Source organism: Labrus bergylta, chromosome 10, assembly GCF_963930695.1.
Source record: "Labrus bergylta chromosome 10, fLabBer1.1, whole genome shotgun sequence".
Taxonomy (NCBI): domain Eukaryota; kingdom Metazoa; phylum Chordata; class Actinopteri; order Labriformes; family Labridae; genus Labrus; species Labrus bergylta.
The window spans coordinates 25915512-25939328 of NC_089204.1; the positions used below are offsets into that span (position 1 = coordinate 25915512).

General features: G+C 40.8%; 1 protein-coding gene across 1 annotated transcript; it reads left to right on the plus strand.

Annotated features, from left to right (window-relative positions):
* On the plus strand, positions 1 to 23817 carry hcrtr2 (hypocretin (orexin) receptor 2). Its single transcript, XM_020655556.2, has 7 exons — positions 1 to 366; positions 7976 to 8154; positions 16854 to 17097; positions 19610 to 19725; positions 22056 to 22276; positions 22561 to 22682; positions 22892 to 23817. The coding sequence occupies exons 1-7, from the start codon at positions 192 to 194 to the stop codon at positions 23059 to 23061; spliced, it is 1227 nt and encodes a 408-aa protein (XP_020511212.1). The 5' UTR covers positions 1 to 191; the 3' UTR covers positions 23062 to 23817.

The following is a 23817-nucleotide window of genomic DNA, read 5'->3' on the forward strand; positions in this document are numbered from 1 at the left end:
TGACCCTGTTGTAGTCGCGCGCTGAGGGCAGCGGAGGAATCAGCGTCACACTGACGGTCCGTGTCCGTGAGGCGCTTAAACTATCACTGCCTCGTCTCTATTAACAGTCCGCTCAGCAAGCTGCGGTCACTACAGGCGCTCGGTGGGTTTACAGCAGAAATAAGAAGCAGTCACTTTAACTCCCGTGAAGGATGTCTGGTAGCACCGGGGATGAGGATTGCGATGTGCAGCACACCCCTGTGGATGATGACGATGAACTTCTGAGATACATCTGGAGGGAGTACTTACACCCAAAGCAGTATGAATGGGTTCTCATCGTGGCTTATATTATTGTCTTCTTCGTTTCTCTCATCGGAAATTCTCTAGGTAAGTTTATTTTAGTTTTTGTTTAAGTGTTTCCATTCGTGCGTAATCAGCCCGGTAAAACATTTTGAATAACTTATTTGAGATATTTTTACGCATACTTTCCTTAAAGGTAAATCAGACTGAATGCTACAACATTCAAACTATTACATGCAGTGGGCTACGTTTGTGATGTCCAAATGTCAGCAGTGCGTCTGCTGAAGGAGATAAATCAGGGAGGATGTGTTCACAGAGACCGTTTCTCTCTGCAGCTGGAAATGAGATGGGTTGGACCACCGCTGATGGGCAGATTCAAATTGTGTCACTTATTTCACACTGTGAGAGAGTGAGTGTGTGCATAGGGGTGGAAGAAGCTTTTTTGATTGACATGGTGAATCCCAGTACTCTCATCTGCTTTTTCACCTCAGTTGCATCTTATCTGCTCCTCATCACTCTGCTTTATTGTCTGTTTCATTGCTTTTAGTTTTTTGATATATTTGAGAAACCCACCGACTTATTGGTCAACTTAAAATATCATATGAATGATAAGAAGGAGATTGTTTCTGCATCAAATTGGAGGGGGGCTTTTGAATTACCATGCTGATGCCTCTCTAGAAATATACAGCTATTTTCAAGCATATATATGTCAATTTGTAGGCTAACAGCTGTAAAATGTTTTTGTATCTTGTATAAGGGAGCTAAAATGTAAATATGAAAATGTCAAAATGTCTTAATAGCAGTTTGATACCGTAAATTAAGAAAGAAGATAGCTGAGGAGGCTACTTCAGAAATGAAGGTTTCAAAAAAAGGGGAAGATCATACAGCAAAAAAACACAGGAGAAGTTGGACTGCTGGTCTGCTTTGTGGTCAATTTGTCATAATATGACCGGCACACTTGCCTTCATTTATCATGTCAACCTATTTTTTTTTTAAATCGTCAATTACAGCACAATTTTGTTCATAAACTCCTTGTCAGCAAACCGAAGATATAAGAAAATGGAAAAGGGAGGTGTCTAGGGGGTCCACCTTTTTCCATTATTTCTTTGTTTGCAACCACACGTAGTGCAGTAGTGCTCCTGATTGTGTGAGACAGATGAGGTGTGCATTTTGATGTAGTGAATTATATGATGCATCAAAGATTTGTATGCTCGTAGTAAGTCCCCACAAAGAAAAAAAAAATGCACATTAGAAGTGCCAGTTAGTATTGACATAAAAATATAGCAAATAATCACTCATCATTCACTCTCAGTGCAGCAAGTCGGACACCATTGAACCCCCCTTCAGTCACCAAACAGTGTCACATCAACTGTGTGAAGTCAGCAGGAAATGTTTTTTCATTTGGTCAGACATAAGCAAGCATAAGTTTTATTTTAGAAACGTCACAGAGAATGTGGAATTTATGCCTGATAATGGCACAAAAAAAGGACGTGTGTTTCTAGTCTTCTGACTGACTCAAAGTGCTTTTACACTGCAGGTCACACCTACACATTCACACCCATTCACACACTGATGGTAGTGGTCACTACGTAGTGTAATCCATTAGTAAGTAACTAATTCCATTCATACACCGCCACAGAAGCAGCGGGAGAAATATCAGGGTTAAGTGTCTTGCCCAAGGACACGGCGGACATGTTACCCAGCTGGGGATCGAACCCTCGACCTTCCAGTTGAGAGACGACGACTCCACCAACAAATGAGCTCAGTTGGCTCAGTTTAACTAAACATGAATGAAGTCTCAGTGACGCCACCTGTTGGTTACTGAAAGGGACTTTTGAAGCCTATTGATGGCGGTCGTCCATGTTGATAATACTGACTCAACCTAGCGGCAAAGAGCTGGTCCACGAGCCTTGTTATGAATAACTCTTATCCTTCACAAGAGCCTCTAAAGTTGGCCTATTATGCTGATCCCCATTTTTAAAACTCATCTATTGTGTTACTGCCAACCATTCAACACTCTGTAGAGCTGCATGCAGCACGGGCTTGTTAATGTACCATCTCTTTGTGATACATGTTTACACCACCAGACAACCGCAGAAAAAACTAGATATTGTGATATTGGCACTTGGGAAATCTGGAACCCTTATACAGCACTCCTTGTCTTCCTCTGGGATGTTTAAATATTAAAGTGTAGAATTCATTACACCACCACCAGTATGGAAGCCTACAAAAGTGCTGACAGCTGTATGTATTTTCTATGTTTCTATAATGCTGTTGTTTTGGAAGTGAAGGGTGTTAAAGCATAGGTCAGAGCTAATTAGCACAATGGCATTAATCCACAATCTCCTCTACTGAGTTTTCTATCTCAGATTAAATTCTGTAGAAGTACAACCCGAGCGCTTCTCCTCATTGGTCGATGCCTAGCTTCATCCAGAAACTGGTAAACCAACAATTCCTTAGACCAATAGCATACCTGCATTTAATTGAGCCAGTAGTTACACAAGTCTTAATGTCTTTGGCACATCAACATAAAACTCCATGCAGTGAAAGTAATTGTAATTCATTTCTATGTTAACCTCTGAAATCATCCTCTTTAGCTGTTGAAGAAGATCCTTAATTAATCCCTTGGGGGAAATTGAATTTTACACTTGTTGAGACATGCTAGACACACACAGGCCGAAATACACACACGTGTTCAAAACCAGATCCTATGGACTTGTGGAGAGATGTATAAGGGGTCTGCACATGACTGAAGAGTGTCCGAGCAGTTGGCATGCATTGCCTTGCTCAAGGGCAGTGCTTATGGAGTGAACGACTACTCTCCAGACTTGGGACTGGAACCAGCAATCCTCCAGTGTCCAACCCAAGTCCCTACAGACTGAGCTACTGCTGCAGAAGCTGCTGGTGTATGACATTTAAACGTTTAGCACAGTCCAATTTAAAGCAATCTTGAAAATGTTGTTTTGGAAAAATATTTTATGGTAAAGTTCCCATCATGGGGAGCTTGTTTTATGTCAATGCCTATACCATATGAGATAATAAGCCTCCTCCTTAGCTGTACTTAAAGTATCAACCCGATGACTGTTTTGCCAAACAGACTGGAAGAAAAAGAAAAACAACAACAGAAACAGAAACAGGAAAGCTCTGGTCAGTGTCATCCTTGATTTGAATTGAAAGGAGTGTTTGCTGCTGTGCCATCTCTGCTGCATTTATATAAATCCAGCCACCCTTCAGAGATTTTTTTATATTCACTGTATTGATTTGTGTGCCTTCTTGTGATAGCGCCTGCAGCAGCCTGGTCCTTGCAGATATGTGGGGAGCTATAGGGGACACACTGTGGCAGAAAAAAAGGCTTGCTAGTTTATGTAAGACACCTTAAAAAAATAAGTGTGTCCAATCGCTGTGACTGTTATGTGCAAGATTCAACTAGATTGCTTGTCCAAACAACAGTGTTTTTTTTGTTTGTTTGTTATTACCTTTGGGGTCTCTCCAATCTCGGGACCCATCGACAGTCATCATAGTTTAATAGACGATAGATGCTTCAGGCGAAGCCAGCGGTTAGTGATGGATGACTTCCAGGCAAGAGTTCCTTTTCTGCGCTGCGTTTACGTCTGCAACAAAACCACTGTCATTATAGTCCATAATATCCTGGAAGAGTTCCCATTCATCTGTTGAGTCTCAGTTCAACAGTAGATCAAAACTTAAACAGCAGCTTGACTCCGGCTCACTTTGGAGACGGAAAACGGAACCGATTTTCTTGTGAATAAATTGCAATTAGTGGGAGTTAGGTTTACTGAAATGAATTCATTGTGCATATTTGTAAAAGGTAAAAAGTTAAGCTTTGTCAGGTCGGCAAAGAAAACAACTTTTTTAATATTTGTTGAGTGGAGATTGGATCGATTATTTCTGATGCACTTCAGATTGTTGGGGAATCTACACGTTGATTGTTTTTTGCGACACAGCTTCAAGCAAATTGGTGGCTCAAGTTGAAATGCTTGATCTTATATGGATTGTCAGCTTCACTTTCATGCATTTATCTGTTTATAGAGATGAATAAATCATTGTGTGTATAGTGCTGATGGGAGCCAGTATGTTGTCAGGATAACGTTCTGCCTGTTTGTCAAGCATACACCAAAGTCTGCTTAAATGACTAATACAGCTCCGTCTTACAACAGAAACCAGAACACTTTCCATGCCGGAAAATCAATCGGCAACCGCCACGAGTGAAAGATGAAGCTGTTTGTAAGGAGGCTGAAGACCCACCTTCAGCTACAGCTCTTTGCCTGTTGTTAGGTTTGACTGAAAGTTCATATGAGACAGCGTTTCCATTATGGTGACCTCCATCAATGGGCTTCAAAAGTCTGCTTCAGACAACCAGTGGGGGACCTCACTGGGACTTCATGTTTATACAGTATATGCAGAAAATCCAGACCCAAGTGTACAGAATCCCTCATACCTGTGTGCTGTGTGTAAAATGTTAAAAAACTTAAATTTGTTCAAATGAATATGTCAAAGAAGTTAATGATGTTACTCTTTTGTTTTCACTAGAGTAACTTGAGATCTTTATTGCAGATCAAGACAACAAAGCTGAACAAAACCAGACAAAAAAGATCATTTAAAATAGATACAGTATTTAAAAAATGATGATATAAATATATAAATACAAAAAAAAATGTCTTAATAGAGTCAAAAGGTTCTATAAATCTTCAACAAATGCAAATAGGGCAAATAAAGGTTGAATGCGAAATGCACTAGATTACCTTACATGAATGTGTGGTTGTCATTCACGGCGCTGCTCAGGTATGCACAAAGGGATCATTTCAAATGTCTGTATACTTTATTTGATATTGTGCATAGCTGCAGTGGCAGACTTTTCATCCTTTTGAAATAATCCACTTCATTCATTTTGAAACACTGAAACAACCCTGCAGGGTTTAAACAGCTGATGACATAAGAAAAGCAAATAAAAATACTTCATCATGCACTTGAAACTGATAGCTGTCATTGAACAGAAGTTCTAAATATTGAGACAAGCAACCTGAGACGCAGTAAAAGCTCAAATCCATTTGTAAAAGATCTGATTTTGAATTTAACTGGGCAGGTATATTCACATGTGTTTCCTGGAAAGACCTGTTCCTAAGACTGTGTAGGAGTGAACAGACTTCTTTTTGATTGATGTTCAAGCTGTTAAGGCTGTCAAACTGATTTATATCATTTTGATTTATATCAAAGTGCAATCAGACTGAATCCGAGGGGGGCTAGAACTGAGCGTTACATGCAGCTAATGCTACAGCTAACAGGAGGACGTAGGAGAAGCTGTGTTTCCGCGGACTTTGAATTTTTGCACATAGATGTGCCTAAACATGCACAGGACACTTGGAAAACACACTAAAGGGCATATAAAAGCAGAAAAAGCAGAATATGGGACCTTTAAAGCACAGGTGTAATAACGCAAAGTCATGATGGCTGAATTCCATTTAGAAGAAGTCACCTATTGGACAAACTCTGGTTTGTTTTCAACACGTTGCCAGTGGGAGTGTAACACGGTCTCTGGGAAAGATCAGTGGCATGTAGTTTGTACAACAATTTAGTCATTGTTCTGAACCGTCAAAAGAGTGTTTTATCCTGAAAATTATGTCTGACTTCCTGTCCTGCTCGATATTTTCTGTGGTAAATTGATGCGCCATGCTCCGGCAACTGGCAAAAATAGAAGCATTGTGTATCTGCTACGGACTGCCGGAGCTCAGATGCAGCGCAGCGGAGTCAGTGGAAGCACACACATTGAATAAGCTCCACTGCCGTAATGGAGCGGAGACGGACCAAACACAAATCTGGCGGAATTTAGGCTTAAGAAGGTTGCTATGTGGCAGACACTGAAGCTTCAGTGTTTAGCCAGCTCTGCATCAGTCTTGAAATCTTTATGCACTCTAACTTCTCTCCATTTTAACATTTCTGATATTTATCCTAATTTTACCACGTTTCTCGCTCGTGGAGCATTTTAGAAAAATGCAGAGGCTTTTCAAGTCAGGTAGAATCAGTTCTATCTGAACCAGTTCCATTTCCCGCTTCCATCACTGCAACACCTGTCGGTTCGCCGCTTGTAAGGCAAACCAAAGGGCGTGGGGCAAAACAGCCTTGAGGGGTTGCCGCTTACATCTCTGGTCAAAACAAAAACAGACCATTCTGGACCAGAATCTAAACTTAGGAGGAGGACATACTGGCTGCTGCATTGTTGTGAGAGAAGCCAGTACTTCAACACAGCATGTTTCCTTAATGTCTGATCGTACAGTAAGGTCATTTTATAATTCCATTACGTAGATATGTTACATACTGGACCTTGAACAGGGTTTAATGGAAAATGTATATGTTGCAGAAGCCGCTTAGAAACACTCTCCTTGCACAAAATGCCCAAAAATAAATCTTTAAAAAAAAACCCAAAAAAACTTTCTTTCAACTGTGATGTTGCAGCACTTTCTGATTGTATTTATTTCTACAAAAACATTCGTCTTCTGCTGCTTTCAGAAGCAAACATTTTTTTCGCTAATGCTGGATTGCAAGTGCCTTTACAAGCGAGGCTCCTGTTGTACACAAGATTCTATATCTGCTCGTAGTTACGAGCTGCAGGAACTGGAAGAATACAAAAGAAGTGGCACTTAGAAGTGGAAATCTGAAAGGCACCCCTGAAAGAAGCTTTTCAGCTGGACAAAGAGAAGGAAAAGCGCGTCTATAAAAAAGTTCTCTACCTGGGGGCAAAGATACCTATGGAGGCTATAGTCTTCAAAGCAGGCAGCCTGGGTTCAAGTGGCTCCTTTTCAAACCACCATTCCCAAATCACTCTCCTTCCCAATTGTCCTACTCTATCCACTACCCTATACAATAAAAAAGCTTGAAATAAAAATGAAAAACGGGTCTGCCTGTTTCTATCACTGAAAAATAACCTAATTAGTTTTGAAGGTTAATTCCTTTTCATAACAACTTGGTTCCACTCACAAAGCTCATCAAATCTCTGAAATCCTTTTGGGCTAGCAACACAAATAGTCAATAATTCTTGTTCTCACCAAAATTGTTCTTGAAGGCAGGATTAATAAGGCGACCCCTGCGAGCTAGTTCAGGCAGACAACTGGAGCTGCACTGATTTATCTCCCTCTGCTCTCTGTTTACCAGTTCTGACCTGCATTAGTATTGCACCCTTGCTCAGCCCCCCGTAGAGTCCACCTTTGGAGCTCTGACTAGATTTCAGATACAATCTCATTACTCCTCAAAGTTTTGCATGTTAAATAAAACTGTGGGGAATAAAGAGGTTGGAGCCCAGACTCAAACAAATGCAAATGTGACTTGTCTGACTGAACTACTAATATGGATAAAACAAACAGATACATGCTACCGAGTGCATCTGCCCTCTTTCAAAATACTTCCTAACACTATTACAAAGTGTTAAAGTAATAGGTATAATGTACAGTACATTTAAAGTTGAACTTTTCTTATTTTACAATGGTTTCATGAGTTTGAATAAACAAAAAATGATGTGTGACTTCAAGTGTGATCTAACTTTGAAGCCATGAAAGGTGTTAAAGTTCAGGTGCTTAAACGAAAGTGCATTATTAGTATAAAATATATTCATCTTAATAATACATTGAACTAGTGTCATCACAGTTATCGAGTCTTTGGGCACTCACAGATTGTGCATCTTTTTCAGTTTGTTTTGCAGTGTGGAAGAACCGTCACATGCGCACCGTTACCAATTACTTCATAGTGAATCTGTCCTTTGCTGACGTGTTGGTCACAATCATCTGCCTGCCTGCGAGTCTAGTGGTGGACATCACAGAGACGTGGTTCTTTGGAAATACTCTCTGCAAAGTCGTGCCTTATCTGCAGGTAAGAGATCCACTTTACACATTTGTTTTTCAAACAGGGTATCAGAAATTATGTTTATTTTTCCTTTATTTTATTTAGACTAAAAAATCCGAGTGAGCAGATAAAAATAATCCAATGCAAGATAAATGAACGGACAAAAATCTAACATCAGAGGTTAAGATGTTAACAATTAAGGTTCTAAAATAGCCATAAGAAACCAGAGCATTGATTTTTAAAGTGCCAAAGGCAGATCTTCAAAGCTCAGAATGAACTCCGAACCTGGAGTGAAAGACAGATATTAGACCGGGTGTACTGTGCTCCAGAGGACGCGAGTGACATGGAGGAAATGTCATGGTGGAATCCCAATAAGAGCTTTGTAAATGAACGAGTATGCACCTCACGCCTTTCAGAAAGAAAAGACCATCCAACCTTTTGCCCCCTCAGAAGTTTGTGATAAGGAACCAAGACCTGTTTCTATAAATCATACACTTTTCTCTCTGTATTCATGGAGATATAAAAATATGTCATATCCCAAGAAAGATGCACTGTGGGAAACCTTTGATGTCAACGCATGGGGATTTGATGCCTTGGGTAGATCTTGCTGTTGAAGTCTTGAAAATTCCCATTTAACATTTCCCTGTTGTGCAGACACATCAGCAGAAAGAAACTCTTACATTTGTTCTCATGCTGTCGGCCACCTTGACGTATCCTACACTATACTGCATAATCCTATAAAGTAAACATCCTACTGTATATGAAAGTTAATTTAGGTCCAACTAAAGGAAAACATTGGTATTCCTAACATGGACAAATCAGCGGGGGTTCTTCTGCTGGTCTGGCTGCCTGTTTAGCACGAACATCAAACCTCTGGCTCTGCATTAGGCATGTATTTGAAGGCTTTCATGGTAACAAGTCACCCTGCTCCCTGCTGTGTTTTTCGCTTTTACTACGACCGCTACAGTATGTGCCATGCCAACCTCCTGCTGCAAAACCCTGGAGGTTCTTTTTACTCTCAAACCACTGCCTAATTGGGAAGGACCTCGGTTCTTCCTGTGTGTAATGTCACATATTGCTCAGTTTTACATCCTGCAGTGCTGCGGTGCTGTGTGGCCTCAAGAAGGATCATTCATGTTCCATGTTTCTCTGAATTGCAGTATGACGTGAGTGATTCCTGAAAGACATTTTGAGACAGTTGAGAAAAAATTGCAGGTGAGCGAATGTTGCGTTATTAGAAACAAAGAATTGAGCCCTCGGTTTGTAGTAGTAGTTACTTAATTGTTGCAGTACACAAGAGAAAAAACTCACAGGCAGCCCTGAATGAAAGCTTCATGCTGCCTGCAGAATGTATATTTAAGTCCTTCAATACACTGAAGCAGCTTTATGTTAATTTTTAATTAATCTACATGATAACTTGGTTCCGTTGTACTCACAAAGCTCATCAAATCTCTGAAACCCTTTTGGGGCGAGCATCGCAAACAATCAATAATTCTTGTTCTAACCAAAATTGTTCGTGCCAGGAAGATTACTGAGGCGACCCCTGCGAGCTAGTTCAGGCAGACAACTGGAGCTGAACTGATTTCTCTCCCTCTGCTCTTTGTTTGCCAGCTCTAACCTGCATCAGGATTGCACCCTTGCTCAGCCCCCCCGTAGCATCCACCTTTGGAGCTGCAACTCTTTTTTTTTTCAAAGATATGATCTCATTACTCCTCAAATTTCTGCATGTTAAATAAAACTGTGAGGAATAAAGAGGTTGGAGCCTAGACACCAAAACACAAATTATCTTCTGCTGCTGCAATACATACTTCAAACAAATGCAAATGTGACTCGTCTGACTGAACTACTAATAAGACAAACAAAAACATACTACCGAGTGCATTGTCCCTCTTTCATAAATACTTCCTAATCTTATTACTAGCCCTGAATGAAAGCTTTATGCTGCCTGCAGAATGTATATTTAAATTCCTTTAATACACTGAAGCTGCTTTATGTTATTTTTTAATTAGGCAATTAGCCAATATTTCAAGCAGCACAAGTACCAGCAGGTGCGGACTGGAATAATAATCAAGGCCAAGGGTTTGATTCCATCCCAGGCCACCCTGTCCACATGAACCACTCACTGTGTAGGATAACTGTGTCCCTAGTTCTACATTTCACGTTCAGTTAAAAACTAGGGCCAGACTGATATGGATTTTTGAGGGCCGATACTGATATCGATATGGGGGATAGAAAAAATCAGATACCGATATATCAGCCGATATCTTTCTTTCTTAATCTATTTTCAATAGAGATAGATTTAGATACACATTTATTGACTTGATCCCTGAAATTCACCTGTCTCCATACATTTATCAATATTATACCAAAGTTGAACAAAAAACATGCCACTGTACAACATTTTTGGCTAAAAGCAAAAGTTTAGAGTCACTCCATAGCTGTTTCAGAGTAACCAGTAAGGAATTACCAGTATACCACTAATAAATGAATACACCACGTAGTAAGGCGGTGTGTCAGTTATATCATCTTTATCGAGTCCCATAAGAATCTCCTACAGAGTTGCCAGTAGCGGATGACGCTGTCGATATTTGTCATTGACCCCAGTAACGTTATGATAATACAATTGTTCAATGATTAGCTGTAGGGTACAGTATGTATGTGCTTTCATTAGCTTGTGCTATTTTTAACTTGGCTGGTTGATGTGATCGCTCATTATCGCTATGATTTAATTCCTCCACAGGGCGAGACATGCTCACTGTGGAGCCTACAGGACATTTTGTCCATCTGTTACTAGCCAGGCTACGCAGCTAGCCATGCTGGGTATGTGTAGACCAACCAGGTCCCTTAATGGTGAACATGTCAAAACTTTCACTGCATCTCTGGCAAGGGCCTCGCTCTCTTTCTTATTCTCTCTGTCTCTGCTCCATCTTTCCTTCTCTTGTGACCCTCCGTTTCACCTGGTGATAATGCTGTCAGTTGAAAAGCAGCAGGTGGATGGTTGCTATGTACCTCTAAGGGACTCCTCAACCTCATTTTTTTGGAACACTATTGCATCTTGCCGTGCAATATAAACCAATCGCAAGAGTCACACTTGCATATCATGATGCATGCACTCAGAGATGTTCTATCAACTAATTATTGATGTTTACATTGACTGCTCATGGCAGGCCAAGTAGACCCTCATGCCACCTGGACATGTCCCGATGCTCCATACGTACAATCTGCAATTGTATTAAACGTATCTTGTGTCCATCTTTTTTGTATGTGTGGGAAACTTAATTCCAGATATATGAATAGGTGGGCTTCTCGACCCCATCCCATCCAGTCTCGTCAAAAACTGTCTCCCAGCCATCGCGCCACTCATAACCTCAATCATCAACTCCTCCCTCTGCTCTGGTTCAGTACCCAAAACTCTCAAACTGGCAGCCGTCACCCCTATCCTCAAGAAACCTGGACTCAATACGGACAGCATGTGCAACTTCCGCCCCATCTCCAACCTCTCCTTCCTCTCAAAAATACTGGAACGTGTTGTCGCCTCCCAGATCAAATGCCACCTCTCCTCCAATAACCTATTTGAACCATTCCAGTCCGGCTTCCGTTCCCACCACAGCACAGAAACAGCTCTCCTCAAAGTCACCAACGACCTCCTCCTCTCCTCAGACTCTGGCCTCCTCAACATCCTCATCCTCCTCGATCTCACTGCAGCCTTTGACACCATCAGCCACAATATTCTTTTATTCCGCTTAGAACACTCACTCAACATCACTGGCACTGCTCTTTCCTGGTTAAAATCCTACCTCACCGACAGACAACAGTTTATCAACATCAATAACTGTTCCTCCTCCATAGCTCCTTTGTCCCAAGGCGTCCCCCAGGGTTCGGTGCTTGGTCCCCTCCTGTTCATCATATACTTGCTCCCCCTTAGTAACATTATCCGCCACCATGGTCTCCATTTCCACTGTTATGCCGATGACATCCAGCTCTACATCTCCACCAATTCAATCACCACTGAAACCTGCTCTACCCTGACAAACTGCCTCAATAAAATAAAAACATGGATGCACACCAATTTCCTCTCTCTTAACTACGCAAAATCGGACATAATAATTATCGGCCCTAAATCCCTCACCAATTCCATTCACAACTTCTCCTTCACAAGCGACAACTCCACTCTCTCCCCCTCCCCTCATATCCGCAATCTTGGAGTCATCTTTGACAGCCAGCTCTCCTTTGACCACCACGTCACCCAGCTCACAAGAACCGTCTTCTTTCACCTCAAAAATATAGCCCGCCTCCGTCCACTACTCTCATTTTCTGCTGCTGAAACACTAATCCATGCATTCATCACATCCAGACTCGACTATTGCAACAGCATTATTTACGGCACATCATCCAAAATCCTTAATAAACTTCAATACATCCAAAACTCTGCTGCACGCCTCCTCACCCACACCCGAATACGCGAACACATCACCCCTGTCCTGCAAAATCTCCACTGGCTCCCTGTCCCTTACCGTATCCAATTTAAAATCCTTCTCCTCACACATAAAGCCCTTAACCACCAGGCCCCCTTCTACCTCACGGCTCTCCTTCACCCTCACACTCCTGCACGCAGCCGCCGTTCTTCAAAAGCCAACCTCCTAGCTCCCCTCTTAGAACCAAGCACTGAACCTGGGGGGACAGAGCCTTCTCCATAGCTGCCCCCTCCCTCTGGAACTCACTCCCCACACACATTCAACACTGCACCGACCCTCCTACTTTAAAATCACTTATCAAAACTCACCTCTTTAAACAAGCTTTTAATGTATGATTGTGATGTATTTTCTGTTTTCTGTAGTTTACCTTTATGTTGTTACCTTTATTGTTGTTATCTTTATGATTTGTTTTTAATACTGCAATGTCCGTTAGTCTGTCCTTCTGTGCTATTCTTTATGTTTTAACCATTGTAAAGTGTCTTTGAGTTTTTAAAAGCGCTTATAAATAAAATGCATTATGAATAGGTAATGTCCTAAAATATGTACACAATATTGAAGGAAATACATTTGAGATGATATGATCTGCTGAGGGCTGCACAGCCCTGCAGTGGTGAACGCTCTCCGAGTGCCTCACAGCAAGAAGGTTCCTGGTTTCGAGTCTCCTGTTGTCGGGCTGAGCCTTTCTGTGTGGAGTTTGCATGCATGGGTTCCCTTCTTTTACTCAGGCTTCCTCTCACAGTCTACTGGTGACCTACATTGCCCGTAGGTGTAAATGTGAGTTTGAAAGGTTGTTTGTCACTGTATGTCAGCCCTGTGATCGATGACATGTCCAGGGTGTACCTCACCTCTCATCCAATGACAGCTGAGATCAGCTCTAGCCCTAACCATCCCCGAACGAGTTAAGCGGCATACATATTTAAATTGATGGATGGTCCTTTGACAATGACTTGACATTTAAATGTCATTCAATGCTCACATTGAAAAGAATCCCTCCACTATATGTTCCCAAAAATCAACCTACACTCACACATCTCTGGTTTGTTGAACTGATACATATAACTGTCCTTTTCCATGGAAATGTCATGCCACAAGCTTTAGATAGTCACACAGGTAGAAATGACAGTTAAAGGCAATAGGAACCAAATAGCTCGACTCCAGAGGCAGGCGTTACAGTAAGGAATCTTCACTAGAATCAAGAATATAGAAAAAAGTGAAGTGTCAAAATATGACAGGAGAAAAGAAAACCAGCAGGATATGACTATATTAAACCCCTCTGTAAAGCCAAGACATACGTACAGAAACACAGAAATGAGCTGCTTGAAATTGACTTGAAAAGTGAGCGTGAGCTAATAAGGGAATGGAGATCAGGTGAGTAGGGTGACAGGTGGGCTTGCTGAGTCTGAAATGACATAATAAGCACAGGTAGAACACAAGCAAACTGAATAAATAAATAATAAAACTGAATATTACAACCTCCACTCAGAACATCAAATATTAGGTTGTGACAGGGGCTACAGCTGGAGGAAACAAGCGTTTCCTCAGTCTTTTAGTCCTGGTTGTGATGCGGTACCACCATTAGTGCCTGAGTTGAGTGTTACAATAGTTTACACAGGATTGTTCCTACATACCTTTCTGACTTAATGTGGGCTGGCAACAATTAACTAGTCAGGTAGCTAATGATTTTTTTGGGGGTGGGGGGCTTTGCCTTTATTTAGACATTACAGTGGATAGAGTCGGAATCCGGTGAGAGAGAGCAGGGAGTGACATGCAGGTTGGACTTTTTTTCAATTCAATTCAACCTTTATTTATACTTGAAAAATCATTGAGGGGCAAACCCTCATTTACAATGACATCGAGTCATTGCAGAAATAATTAGAAAACAGACATTAAATCAAAAAGAAAAACGGGACAGATAATACAAGACTGCTTGAATCAGTCTACAAAAGTGTAAAATGTACTAAGATAATTAAGTGAGCACAAAACTGCAATAGATAAACACACTTAGGCGCGACCTAACAGCTAGGCCATCTGCACGCTGTAATGCTGATTATGATTGTCATATATTTTGTTTGGCAATTAAAAATACAATTTTGGAGTGCTGTCCTAATCGGTTTTCTTGTATTGCAAATTCAGCACCCAGTTGTTTTACGTTGAAAGGTTAAGTGTGTTTTCTTGTTCCATAGATTTTGTTTAACATTATAAAATGGCCAGATTTAGCTCCAGGTTTTCACTATAAAATGTCTTTTAAGTTTCTATGTTATCCACAAAGTGATGAAATGACAACAAAAGTGTTGGTACCCAACGTTTATTAAACCTACAACCTGAAATACATTGGTACAACATCATCACAGCCTTGAAGCTTCCCACCCTGAGTTAATATTTGCGAGTGATATCACCACTGCATATTTTTTGTGAATTCAACTTAAGCTTCAGTTCTTTTGCAAAGCTTAATCATACTGCGGCAATAAAGGAAAATGTCATTGGCTTGACTCACTCATGTGGGTCTTTTGGACAACAACAGCCCGAATGAATCAGCTCCACAGAGACACTACTACATCATCTGGCATCAATCACTTGTTGGTTTTGCGCTTTCTTTTCTGGATGTGTGGGCTCTGAAATATATAGAGAGTATCCGCAGACTTGGGCCTTTGATTCCTTTGCAAAGAAGGACAAGATATGACGACAGACATGCTGCTCCAAGTGTCTTGACTTAGCACATCTAAAATGACTACTAGTAGCTTCCATTTATCCAGCATGTAATTCCCCTCTGTTCACAAGCTGCCCTTGTTTCTAGTTTGCAAAGAATTCAGTCTTTGACATGCAGAGCTTAGTAGATCTGCTTTTAAACCCTTTATATGACATAAATTAGTCAGAAGGGGGTTATGTATGATACCACTGCCATCCCAAAGTGTAGTATTTCAAAGTGATGTAGCCCAGTGTGTCTATCTCTCACAGAAAATTAAACTCCCAGAACAGAATGTATCTCCCATGTGAATTCAGTGCACTGCTGGGAACCAAAAAGACTCATTGAAATTCCTGCCGTAAATCGTCTGCAAGCGTGCCGACATCAGATGAGAGCATCTCCCACATAGGAAGTCGCTCATGCCCCCATCATGCCACATCTAACTCGCCGAATTTCACTGAGACATATTTGAAAACTGGCCTCGTCTCATCTAGTCTAGCTAAGCTTTCAGTGATGTCTGTAAAGCAGATGGCGATAAGAAGAGTCTGTGCCGTGAAAGGAGACGAGGAAGAAGGTGAAGATTTCAGACTCCATGAAAAAACTGGTGGTGCTTCAATTTTCATTATTGTCTAACCCTGATGCCATCAGTGAAGGCTGGAGTAAACATATTTTTCTGCAGAACTGATAAAGACTGTTTTGCGATTGGATCTTGATGAGCTTTTGTCTGTGGGTTTATTATTGAAACAAAGATCTTAGCAATAGATTTACCTTGGAAAGCTAATTGTTTACTCAAAAATTCAATACATATTTAAGAGTAGCTGTTTGTTTCTCTGAAAGTAAAAGAAGCAGCTCAAATCTACCTCAAGGATCAACCCTCTCCAACCCCTCAGGACTTAATGACATACAATGGCGGATCGGGTATTCCATTCTGCCCATCCATGGCTGCGGTATGCCACCCCCCCCCCCCTCCCCCAGACCACCCCCTCCCAGACCACCTGAGAGCACCACAGCCTGTTGAGAGTTTTATAAAAGGACTAGACTTTGCTTTAAAGAAAGAAACATTTACTTAGTTCGCACTGACTTGTTTTTATGCTGATTTTTCAGAATCCTGGTTTATGAGTGAAATGAACATAACAAGGCAAGAGGGGCAAAAAGACAAAAATAAAATTGAGAGGACAACATATTGAGACAATACACAGATATACAAACAATAATGGTTACAGTGGAGTTATGTATGTGTTATTGTTGTTAGTATTAATTAATCGCCTGCCTCTGCTGCAACTGTGACAAAAGAACTTAAATGGGATGCTCGCTAAAATGATGATTTACAGCCATGTGATGTCCCAAAGAACTAAGACAAATCTCCAGCAACTACAAATGATTCATTTATCATTGTAATTGCTTTTTTTCTGCAGCCCATAGTCTCCACAGAAACTTGTCAATATTATACCCAGGTGAATGTCTCAAGGTAAAACTGCACAACAAGAATTCAGCAGTGGTATCTATTTCTCTATTTCTTCTCAGTCTACCTTTGTCTAACTGTTGTCTTTCTCCCCCCCCCCCCTCAGACAATTTCAGTTTCTGTATCAGTCTTGACACTGAGCTGCATCGCCCAAGACCGCTGGTATGCTATCTGCCACCCGCTGATGTTCAAGAGCACCGCTAAGAGGGCTCGCAAGAGTATTGTTGTCATCTGGGTGGTGTCGTGCATCATCATGATCCCTCAGGCTGTTGTGATGGAGTGCAGCAGCCTCCTGCCCGAGCTGACAAACAAGACCAGTCTGTTCACAGTGTGTGATGAGCACTGGGGAGGTTAGTTAAAAAATCTAATTACACAAACCATTTACACACAAGAAATACAGCGCCTAGTCTCTCACTTACTGACTTTAAGTTACATACCAGGATACCAGTATCTGGAGAACTATAGATCTCCAAAATCTGTCATTATTATCCAATTTTAATAAAATATAAGATATCACAAAGGAAACTCTAGTCCCCTCTGTGGTGGAATTTCTATAGTTATTTAGATTATAATGTACAGACATCATTAGGTTTATTCACTGTTCTCTAATGTCAGTCAACCCTGATAGAGTTCAGCTGTTATTAGAACACCAAGTACAGCTTAGAGAGTGTCAACTGTTCTTCCTGATATCTGCAAGGATGTTTGGTAGACTTATTGTCTGCTCCAGTGTTATTGACGACACAGATTAGTTTAGGTGGGTCAATGTGACATGACCCTGATAATGATAATGTCTTTTGGGATATATGCGATGCCCTTCGAAGAGTTTGGCAGATGTGGTTGAGCACTACACGAGGACACAAGTGTGATGTTGTCATCTTCTGTGAAAACTTTCATCAACGTAAGCCGTCTGAGTCAACTGAGTGTTATTGTGTGAAGTCAAGTCTTAGTAATTCCCTCATTACTTCAACATCACAGAACAGTCGAAGTATAAGGGGAATGTTATGTGTTAAATGTAGCATGTTTAAGGCAATGGCATTGGCGTGTTTGAATCCTGTCCAATCGCTGAATTGTAATCCTCTCCTGCGTTGCCATTGGCTGGGGGAGACACACCAACTCCCCGGCCTAGAAACGTCCCACGTCAACCAAAACAATACAAAACATGAAAATCCAGGCAGAGGACAGAGTCTCTGCAGACACCACACATTGCGTATGGAGGCCTGTAAGTGACTAAGGAGCAGCATTATTTTTGCACGAAAAAAGTTTTTATTTTTGAAGAAAAAGCTTCAGACTCTGTCTTTAAATTGATAATGCACATGACAATCAAATGTTTCAGAACACAGTCACATTAAATTGGTTGATAATTCCCATTAGTTTGATGGGTTAAGACTTAATCTTGTAAATATTTCTAAGCAGAAGCAGTGCTTAAAGAGGATGTTCTTTGTTCTGTCTATCAACGATGTGTAATGATCGGAGGTGTATGAACTTTCAAAGTCACTGTTTCATCGATTCATTACTCACTTTTTCTGAGAGAAGAATCAATGGCCTTCTAAATGTGTTTTTCCGGCAAATTTACTAAAAAATGAATGGCAGGCGTCAAATCACAGAAAAGTCAACATAGATCAAATCAAGTGTGTTTGATTCCGGTTATTGTTTGATTCAAGTTGTCCTGATTGAGTCTGCAAACTGATTGCAGCTGAAGAAAATTGCATCCCCTCTTTTCTCTGAACACGTGATTATTACATGTGCTGAACTCACAGTGTCATAACCAAAGATGTACGCTCAAATGTGCAGAGTTTTGGGTCAGGGTTATGTGTTTTTTATTTCCAGAGTGTCTGAAAAGAAACTTCAGAGCTGGATATATTTGAAGAACTGATTTTTTAGACCATCAGAGATTTCCCTCATCATTTCAGCTGGGAAGATTTTTTGCATATCAAATTATAACTTTAAAAGCCAAAACAGCCCAAAGTTTGTGCTGAGAAACATTCTCACTGCAAGGTCTGTGTAGAGAAAGTGTGAGGTTTGAGCAATTGGCAGAGGTCGTTTTGTGTTTCATGGTGCACCCTCTCTCTTTCATTCCCTCAATCATCCACACTTTACCCCAAACAAAAGGTTACAGATGGTCTGTAATGGCTTTTTATTTACTTTAGTCCTTTACTTGGGACAGGCGTCAGTCCGAGACTGCATGGCCTTTAATTATTTTCAAACTCTAAACTCGTGCACAGCACAGATGGAAAAGAACTTAAATTGTAAACATACACCAGAAAGAATATTAAACCGTTTACAAAAGTAGGACATTGATTTTTCAAAAATGTCTACAATTGTGCAACCCATTTAGTAGACACTTTTATCCACATCAGCTTGTCTTAAATGCATCAGTTAAAGCATTAAAAAGTCCCCATGAGAGATGGAAAAAAACATTTGTTGTCATAGTTTCAACCATTATTTCCATCTCTGCAGCCAGCACAGACAGTCCTCCCCATCACTCCTGTCGCTCACTGAGGTTTGATCCAGATCGTCATGCAGGACGTGACAGAGAATCTCAGCAGCATATTTCAAGCCATCTTCCTCATAGTTACACATATTATCATTATTCTGTCTTTCTTGGAACGATTTTTAAGTTTCTCTTTATTTCTCTTACCTTGCTGCTTTTGTTTGTTCTGATGAAACTCACCTTCCTCTGCTTGCAATAAGACTGCTTATCCCTGTGTTGATTTAAAGTACTCTGTATTTTGAGTGACTATGTGTTAACACTGTTGATTTGACCAGACACAGGAAAATAAACTGAGGTCATGTGTCTTAACCAGCTTTCCATAAAGTTTTGAATCTATTTATAATATTTTTTTTATTTACTTTTTCCAACAGCTGAGATCTACCCGAAGGTGTATCACACCTGTTTCTTCATCGTCACATACTTTGCACCATTGTGCCTCATGATCCTGGCGTACATCCAGATCTGTCACAAGCTGTGGTTTCAGCAGGTGTGTATTCCATCACTTGTTTTTTAAAAATCTATTTTTTAAAAGTGATATTCTTGCTCAAGCATTGTTTAAAGATGCTTCTGAAAGTTTTGCGCGGAAAAAGTAAACATATCAAAATAGAGTCTATTAACGCAAGGGGTTCCCAGACTTTTCACCCTGCGACCCCCAAAATAACAATGCGAGAGACGGGGGACCCCCTGTGTCCCTGGAAATGTTTGAAGCATTGAAGGTTGCGGCAGAATTGCACTAATAGGCTTATCCACACACTGACATTTGAACAACTTCAAAAGAAAACAGCAGCCTTAAGATAATTATATTATTTCAATGTGTCTGTGTGCGCTATTTACTAAGAGCACAACTGATACCTTCATTGTCACAGTCCTACTTTCATTTCAGCACAAATCTCACTTAAGGCTTATTTCATAATAATTGCTAAAAAAAAATGCAATTTCAAGTCTTTCAAAATTTGTATTTGTTTTTGGAAGGCATCTTGTGACCCCCCCCCACCCAGTGTCTCACCAACCTCCCACTATGGGAACCATTGTCTTAGTGAAGAGTGTAAACCTTCATAGCTATGAAAGACAAAGATCAAAGACGTCTGCCTGGCTCTGCACACAGCAGAGGAGCCTGGAACAGCATGTTTAAGTTATCTGAGTCCTGATAAGAAGCCCTGCCATCCTAAAGTTTTAATTGATCACTAACTGATGACTTACATAGAAGGCAGTGAGCTTACACATGCAAAGTGAGATGAGACTGTATTTGTTGTAAAGGCTATGAATGCAATACTTAATGATGACTCTGCACTGTTTGCTAGTTCAAAAGTATTTTTTTATTTCCCAGTTTTCTTGCTACTAGAGCTAAGAGAACAAAATTGATCCACTAAAGTATCTACATTTTTTAATGGATGATTCAAATACTTGATTTGTTCCGCTGGGATTGATGCCATCATATCCGCTAACAGAATAACAACCGACATGAGCCCGGAGCGGCCCAAAGTGTAAAGGAGCAGACGATTTCTCATTAGCTCTAAGTCTTTCAAGTTATCAATGAAGATATAACTCCATCAGACTGTCTGACTGAGCCAGCTTATAAATGAAGAAAGTGGAGAGTTTCAAACAACCGTGTCACCTCTTTGAGCAAGAAGGATAGCTCGCTAATTAGCTCAAGTAATGAACAATCAGTGGATCGCTATAATTGGACAAAGGCATATCATCCCAGTCCTACTTGCTCATTGTTTAACAATTCAGTAGCAACACGTGCAGTATTTCTCACCTGACAGACCAGGACACACTGAATTCAGCTAACAAGATTACAGCTGGCACACTGCACGCTCCCTCTTTGGTCTGAGTATGAACCCTTGACTTTAGGGTGCAGGTGCAGAACGCCCAGGATGTGGACTATAAAGAAATCACATCTTTTGCACCCGTGCAGCATTCAGCTGCTCAACAAGCTCTTTAGAAAGTACAAACTTGGCACTCTGCACTTTACTGAGCTTGCTTCTTGAAATCCCTAGACACATGGATTGCGTTGATCCCTCAAATGCAGCTATCAAACACGTGTGGAAAAGATGAAGTGAAGACAAGATGGTTACTCAACTGGAAAGTAACTTCGCTTGTATGTACATACAAGTGCATTACTCTACAGCGCATTACTCTTCAGATTTATAATGTTCGTTATAATCCATATAGCACCCTCTGCTGGTGAAAGAGAGCTGCTAGTGTAATACAATGAAACTCAAATAAAATGCTATTAGACTGGTTAATAAATCTAGTAATAACAGCGCATATTGCATATGTCACAGGATATGCTAATATCGGCTGGCCGATATAATGGACATACTTACAGAGAGTGGAGCGGGACAGGTGCAGGTGCAGATGTGTGTGTGTGTGCATAGCCTGAGAAGCAAGGTGAGACAATTAAATGCATTCTTGAGCAGAGACCAAAATAAGTTGAAGAATAAAGCACAGATAACTTGATACACAACCTAAGCTTATATGAAAACCGTAATATCTTTAAACATTTTCAATAGACGACCCCCTTCACCACCGTCACTCTGTGGAAAACACTGTTGAACATAAATAAATAGGAACCTAGTGACCTCCTTAAGGATTGGCTCGATTGTGTCTGTTTATATTTTATACTTTGTGTGCAGCTTCTTAATTTTTTAACACATTGTCCACATTGTGCCACCCCTGTCTTTTGCAAGCATTTTCCAGTCTATTGTCATTTGAATACCTTGGAAATGTACTCTAGCTTTGAACAGTACATGTTGTTCTTCCCTAAAAAAAAAGTTTTCAGCGCCTGATGTATGCTCATCATTTCATCGACAGATTCCTGGGAGCACATCAGTGCTGCAGAGGAAGTGGAGGTCGATGCAGTGCTCAGCCTCCTCTCCGGCGCTGGGAGAGCCCGTGAGGGTCCGCACCAGCACGGTCTGCGCCGAAATCAAGCAGGTCCGGGCGCGGCGCAAAACAGCCAGCATGCTCATGGCGGTGCTCTTTGTCTTCGCCCTGTGCTACCTGCCGATCAGCGTGCTCAATGTCATGAAAAGGTAATTATCCGTGGAGCTCTGCAGCATCCAGGATATGAAAAAAAGCAATTCAAACAGAGAGAGGCATGTGATGAATCAGTGCTCACTGTTTGGATTTCTTTTATTATAAGAAGCTCACCTTTGCATCTCCTTTTCTATAATGACGGATTCAGTACATTTTAAGCACTGACATGTTCCTCCTCTCTGCCACCGTATATTGAAAGCTATACAACTGATTTATATGTAATGAAAGTAAATAATGAATAGACCTGTAACTAATGCCATGTCTTTCTTTTTATCTGCAGAGTCTTTGGGACGTTCAAAAAAGTAAATGACAGAGAGAAAGTGTACGCATGGTTCACTTTCTCACACTGGCTCATATACGCCAATAGTGCAGCGAATCCCATCATCTACAACTTTCTCAGCGGTGAGTTTGTAACGCGCCCTACATCACCACCTGGAGCAGTTGTTAGGGTTTACTACTGACCTCTAGTGGACAAAGCGGGTGGCAAAAGTAAAACACATTTTTAACACATGTGGCAACAATAAAGACTCAGGTAAAAAGTACTGAAGTGAAAAGGAGTTAATGTTCTCAAATATGTTATTAATTAGATTTCTCTCTCTTTTTGCCCTCAGGTAAGTTCCGCAAGGAGTTCAAAGCAGCTTTTTCCTGCCACTGCTGCAGCAAAAGCCAGAATCAGACAAAGAGGATAAGAACCAGAACGAGCACGGAGAGCCGGAAATCCCTGTCGACTCAAGTGAACAACATGGACAATGTGTCGCGCATATCTGATCAGATGGTGTAGTTGGTGCAGAATCTGGGTGCCCAATCCAAGGACTCATTGCAAAGTCAAGAAGTCTAGACCGGATCCTTTGATAAAAAATCACGTCTCATTACCTATATTTTATGTTTAGCTTCTAAAGGACACTTTATAGAAATGAAGTGCTTTAAAAATCGGACCTCTGTTCTCTGAGGACTTTCGCACATCTTTCACATCACAGACACAGAAAACATGACAACCTCTTGTATATAACAGAAAATATATATTTACTATGAAAAGAACATCATTTGAATGTTACGTCTTTGATTACTCGTTTGTACTTTATGATGTACAGTTCAGTGAAATGGTTTGCACATAATGTAATGTATTGGTAATGTACTATTTTTGGACGTTTATCTTATCTTTGGTTCAGAAGCCCGAGTCTGTAATGCAGAATCTAATTTAAAGGTCACATATTACGCAAAATACACTTTACCATGTTTTTATATGTGCCTGAGAAAGCCCGAGCCACCCAAGCCCTTCCAGAGAGGGGGCGTGGTCAAACACAGCTCATTAGAATTTAAAGCTACAGACACAGAAACAGCCTGTTTTGAGCAGGGCTGAAATAGAGGGGTTTATAGGCATGATCAAATACAGGATCAGAGTGGATTTAGAACAAGAAACTTCACAGACATGTTTTTGGGAGCTCTGACACTTATTTAAACTGGTTAAAAAGGAGGAGAATATGTGACCTTTAATTAATTACTGCTGACAGGACATTGTGTTTTTTCTCATGTTTTT